Below are 6,000 nucleotides of genomic sequence, written 5' to 3' on the forward strand. Positions count from 1 at the left end.
TCAAAAAGCTAGTTTGTAAGAAAGCCAAGACAAACTAAGTCTGTTTAGTTCTTTATCTAGTACTTGTCTAACTAACTCCACCAGGCTTTTAATAGCAAGTATTTAAAAGATTAAGTCACACTTGCTAAGCTTCTGTAAACTCCCTGAAACAATAAAAAAAGTTTCATGTGTTTATACACATATATATGTAAATATTTTACAGGAGAGATACAGTTTTCAAATTCTCAAGGAGTCCATGAACCACCCCTCTAAAGACACATACTCAAAACGTAATCTTAACCCATTTTGGAAATCACAGGCATACAATTTTATACTCATTAGGCAGTTCTGTGTTACTCAATGGCTTAATAGATATAAGTTGTTTATACCAACAATTAAGGAAAATAAAGAGGAATGAAACATTAACTTTCAGAAGAAGTCTTCTGCCTTCCAATCCAATCTTTAATTCAGACCATTTAAGATAGAATTTACTGAGCTTATTTTCCATCAACAGTTATTTTAATTACATGTGAACGTTAAAAGAGTTCTTAAAACATATTACTAAATTACTCCAAACATAAGGTGCTTATTATCATACATAGCTCCTAATAACTAAAGAAAAAGAAACCTTATAATAACATGTCCTTAATAATCTGCTCTCACCCGTACAAACATCAACTCCTATCTATTAACTATATACATCAAATCTATTAGATCCTTTAATAGGAGAAGAACAGATTTAAATACCTTTACACTATCTTTAACAGATTAGCAGGAAACACTAGAGAAGTACACTATAAAATTACAAATTCTAAAATCTTTGGTGACACCAACACAAAAACTAAACCTTAATTGCATGTACTTTATTCTATGCACCTTTGTGTAATCTTAGCATATCTCAGTGGCTCTCTAAATGTAAATTCCAACTTTAAGAAGAGCAAAATTGTACCACACTATACCTTTGACATTGTTTGCAGAACGAAATCGAGACTTGTTTTGGAATACCTTGGCTGATGTCCACTTTACTTCGCAAACAGGCCACACAAATATTGGCAGGATTTGGACTTATTGGGACACCACACTCACAGCACAAGCTTTAAAAAATAAAAGACAAATCTTTCCAATTAGGTTTTTAAAATACACTAGTTAAACTTTTTTTTAGATGCCAAACAAACAAAAGGCTTCAAGTTAGGCCACATTATCTTTGCCCTTTTTTAAAAAATGACAGAAACAAAGCAACCTGGGCCAGGCACAGCGGCTCACGCTTGTAATTCCAACACTTTGGGAGGCCCTGGCAGGTGGATCACCTGAGATAAAAAGTTCAAGACCAGCCTGTTCAACATGGTGAAAACCCATCTCTACTAAAAATACAAAAATTAGCTGGGCACGGTGGTGCATGCCTGTAATCCCAGCTACTTGGGAGGCTGAGGCACAAGAATTGTTTGAACCCAGGAGGCGGAAGTTGCACTGAGCCAGATCACACAACTGCACTCCAGCCTGGGTGACAGAGCAAGACAATGTCTCAAAACAAATAAAAAGAAAAGAAAGCAATCTTCAAAGATGCAGTATATAAAGAATAATCTTGTAATACAGGGGGGAAAATACCAAAAATGGCTACAATTCTAAAAATCCTCAATATAAGGCCAATGTCCTAAAGGTTCTAGAGAGTCAGTACTGTCCAACAGAACTTCATGCCATGATAGAAATGTTCTACTGTGGTCTGTACAAGGTAGCCACTAGCCACATATGGCAAATGGGCCACGAAAAGTGACTAGTACAGCTGAGAAACTCAATTTTTTATTTTTTTCAATTTAAATTTACATTTAAATAGACAATATGGGTCTAAACAAGTCTTTTTTATTAAAAGCAAATGAAACTATATTGTCACATTAAAACAAATGTAGGTACCTTGATGAAGAATGCAAATCTTACACTAATTTTAACGTTAAAAACTTAAATACAATAAAAAATTTTAAAGGGCTCTTGACCACATCCAATCAAGACTATCCATGAAGGTAACATTTATTAACAATTTGTATATATCGTTCCAAATATTTTCTATGCAGACACAAACATTCACGTTAACTTTTACATATAAACAGATAAACTTCCCAACTGCAAGTGTAATAGCAAACTTGGGAAAAATTTGAGAAGCACTGTTATTCATTATTCCTTGTTGAAAATTGGAAAACCAAGAAAGAATCAATAAACAAGGTAACAGTGTGTCAATGGCAAAAAACAAAAAGAAAATCCTGTATCAAAAATACGTGAGATCAGTTTGTCTTTTTAATTCAACCACCTCATCTCTAAATACTAAGCCTTTAAAAATTTATTTATTCAGGGCATACAGAGGACCACAACTTAGGTGAACAGAATAGTATCACTAGATTAGGACTTCAGTTGTCTATCTCTAATAAACATTTCTTCAAGTATATCTCTGGACTACACCAATAGAAACTAATATCTAAATCATTTCTAACAGAATTAGACAGCAATATACTCCAAAGGCAATTTTTTAAAAAGTGTAAGGACTGCTAAAATATAAACATTTATGCAGAGCAGAATTTTTTTTTAACATGATACGAAGTATATCAACATCTAGAGACTCGGTATAAATAACAAAACTATCATAATTCTAAATGTACTGGGGGCAGAAAAAGTTTGAGAGCCACTAATGGAGGAACACACTGTCCAAAAGAAAAGTTTGATAATTTCCATGTCTAATGGTAGCCACTAGCCACATGTGGCAATATGGCTAGTACAAACAAGCAACCAAGTATTTAATTTAATTTTATTCCATTTAAATTAATTTAGGAAATTTCCAACTTAAACTGCTTAGGGTTTATGCTGACAGAATGGAGCCAGCAGTACCATCTGGAAAGCAAGTAGTTCTTGACAGAGCCAACCAGGCTCTTCCAGAGTGCTGGTTCTATGAAAGGGTGTACATCATTTTGAAGAAGTTAATGGTCAAACTGAACCCATTCCAAGAAAGGGTTCTGTGAAGGGCTTTGACCCTCAGACAAGTGTCTATTAAAAGCTACTGACAGAACAAGGAAGATCAGCACTATGCTGAGCTCCAAAGACATTTAAGTTTCCGATGGCTTATTCAAACCCACTGAGCTAACTGAAGGGCAAGTAAAGCATCACACAAAAGGGGGCCACGTTTCCTGTTTTCACTAACTAGCCACTGAACTCCTATTTTTCCTTTGGTTTTTACTTTTGGCCACAAAGCTAGTTTCTCCATAATTACTGTTTTCCCATGAGATTAAGGTCATTCTAGACAGAGGACTGCAATGTTTACAGGGTAGTTGTGGTAAGAAGCCAGTTTATTTTAGATTTAGCTAATTGGTCTGTGCTGAACGATTCCAGGATTACTGTTTAAAAGTCTCCGTAGTCATCTCTGTGAAGAAAACTGTATCATTAAACCTAACTACTCATCAGAAAAGAGAGAGAGAAGAAAGAAAGAGAAAGAAAGAAACAGAGAGAGAGAAAAGCAAGCAAGCAAAGCAGAGCAAATTTGAACATAAATACAAGAAATGACCCCAGGCACGGTGGCTCACGCCTGTAATCCCAGCACTTTGGGAGGCCGAGGCGGGTGGATCACTTGAGGTCAGGAGTTCGAGACCAACCTGACCAACATGTAAAAATACAAAAATGAGCCGGGTGTGGTGGCATACGCCTGTAATCTCAGCTACTCAGGAGGCTGAGGCAGGAGAATCACGTGAACCCGGGAGGCGGAGGTTGAAGTGAGCCAAGATCACACCACTACACTCCAGCCTGGGTGACAGAGCAAAACTCTACCTCAAAAAAAAAAAAAAAAAAAAAAAAAAAAAAATGACTCCATCTGAAAAAAAAGAAAGAAATTAAAGCCGGACGCGGTGGCTCGCGCCTGTAATCCCAGCACTCTGGGAGGCCGACAGGAGCGGAGCACGAGGTCAAGAGATGGAGACTATCCTGGCCATTATGTGAAACCCCATCTCTACTAAAAATACAAAAATTTGCTGGGCGTGGTGGTGTGCACCTGTAGTCCCAACTACTCGTGAGGCTGAATTGCTTGAACTCGGGAGGCTGAGGGTGCAGTGAGATCACACCACTGCACTCCAGCCTGGGCAACAAAGTGAGACTCTATCAAAAAGAAAAGAAAAGAAATTAAAAATTGATAATTACGTTTTAAGATGTTTAAAATTAAAAATTACTACACTGTAATCTCCAATAAAAAAACAGTAAACAGTAAATTTAAAGAGCCACATATGGCTATATATTGGACAGTGCTCTTCTGAAAGGATGCATGGTGGATATTTTAACCCTTTTAGAGGGTATATTTCCTAGAACAAGCTTTATAACCAGAAACTAATTCGATTTTCTACAGAAATGAGACATATTTTTCCCATTTTTGACAATAGAAGCTCCTCCCCACCCACCCTCAAGCTTTCCCCACAGTAAGTTTCCCAAGCTCACTGAAGATTTTCACATTCAAGGCGGAAGGAAGAAGTGCCGCACTCACATGTGTCCAGGGCTGCGGTTGGTGGATTCTGTCATATACTCCATCGCTCTGTATGCCTTAAGTTTAAAAAGAAAAAAATGAGAATGGTGGGATTTAAATCACTTCGGTCTCTTTTTACGTATTCCTTCTGCCTCTCTGAATAATTAATATATTCACAGAACTTCGAAAAACCAGGAAAGAAGGAAAACCAATTCCACTGGGTAACTTCGCAAAAAAGAACTTTAAGATGAGGACCAGAGGATTTCCTGAGCTTCCCACGTGCAAGACTCTGGGGACACCTAGCTCTGACGCTGACCTCAATCTCACCTGGGTGCCAACCCTGGAGGACCCAGGGCGAGGTCAGCTCGGAGCTGCGGAGGCCCGGGCCCTCCCGCTCTCCACCCGCCCAGGGCCTGCACCGGACAGCCGCACCTCAGACCCACGCCGCAGGAGTCCCCGGAAGCCGTCCAGGCGCCCGCAGACCACCCATGCCGACCCCCAAACCCAGGGCCCGACCGCACGGGTTTGGGGCTCGCGGCGCGCACGCGGACCGAACCGGTTCGAGCCCGGTGAGCCCTCCCCCCCCCCACTCAGGGGCCCGCTCAGGCAGCCCAGGTCTCGAGCCCCGGAACCTACTTCACACCTCCAGACGAGCCCTGGATTTGCTAAAAACCCGCGACAAAATAGACCCCAACCGTCCCTTCAGCTGCCTCCACGGCAGTCTACGCCACCGTGCAGATCTCGCGAGAGAAAATGCTCAAAATCCCGCGGCCGGAGTAATGCGTAAAAGGGGCGGGAAAGGGGCGGCACCCGCGGGCCAAAGGGTGAGGTGAGCGGCGGGGCGGCTGGGCAAGCGGGCGGACAGAAGTCCCATGGGTTCTTGGGCTATCAGTGACTGCTTCTGAGTTTTCGTCTCAATTTTCCCACACCAGGGTTCATTCCAAACCACCCTCGCCCAAATATTAGTCTCTTTTCAGCCATCCCGACTGTGACCTTGCTTCTTGGTTAAATGATTATTTTATATAAAAATTATCTGTAAACAGTACCTGACGCAAAGAAACTTTTTTTCCCGGGCGGCGCCTTTGTCTGTTTGGTTCACCATCATATACAGGCCTGACGCCTGCCTCATTCTAACTGCTGGAATGATTATTTATTGAAAGAATGAAATGTAAGGCATAATTATCTGTGAAGAAGTTAATGCAATTTTTAGACAATTTATTAATGTGCTTCCTGATAGTGCACTTAATATCTCCTTATGACTGATTTATTCCCTCAACCCTGGAGCAGCACAGACCATGTCTAATCTTTCTGTTTCATGACAGCCTTTCAAATATTTGAAGAGTACAACCTTTTTTTTTTTGTAAATCCCCTCATCCCAAATTTCAAGGAATAAGCAAGGGCATTTCTTAGAGGGTCAGAGAAAGCCTCTCGTCGTTTCTTGCCCAGAATACTTGAGTAGCCTCTTATCTGTTCTCCCTACTTGCAGACTCCAGTCCATCCTTCTGAAATGCAACTCTGATTTTGTCACACTCCCCTGC

General features: G+C 40.5%; 1 protein-coding gene across 5 annotated transcripts in view; it reads right to left on the reverse strand.

Moving 5' to 3' along the window:
- Positions 1 to 5,188, reverse strand: part of NMD3 (NMD3 ribosome export adaptor) — a 66,631-nt gene extending 61,443 nt beyond the window's left edge. For 3 of the 5 annotated variants that reach the window (XM_054247329.2, XM_054247330.2, XM_017965710.4), the window contains exons 1-3: positions 5,099 to 5,188; positions 4,484 to 4,539; positions 939 to 1,073 (exon numbers count right to left, since the gene is read on the reverse strand). In XM_054247329.2, the coding sequence (XP_054103304.1) occupies positions 939 to 1,073; positions 4,484 to 4,527 (179 nt within the window). In that variant the 5' untranslated portion in view covers positions 4,528 to 4,539; positions 5,099 to 5,188. Of the gene's footprint in view, positions 1 to 938; positions 1,074 to 4,483; positions 4,540 to 4,894 lie in introns of all 5 variants that reach the window. The other 2 variants (XM_054247331.2, XM_078353904.1) reach the window with 2 other exon arrangements.
- Between the last annotated feature and the right edge of the window lie 812 nt (positions 5,189 to 6,000).

Source organism: Callithrix jacchus, chromosome 17, assembly GCF_049354715.1.
Source record: "Callithrix jacchus isolate 240 chromosome 17, calJac240_pri, whole genome shotgun sequence".
Taxonomy (NCBI): Eukaryota; Metazoa; Chordata; class Mammalia; order Primates; family Cebidae; genus Callithrix; species Callithrix jacchus.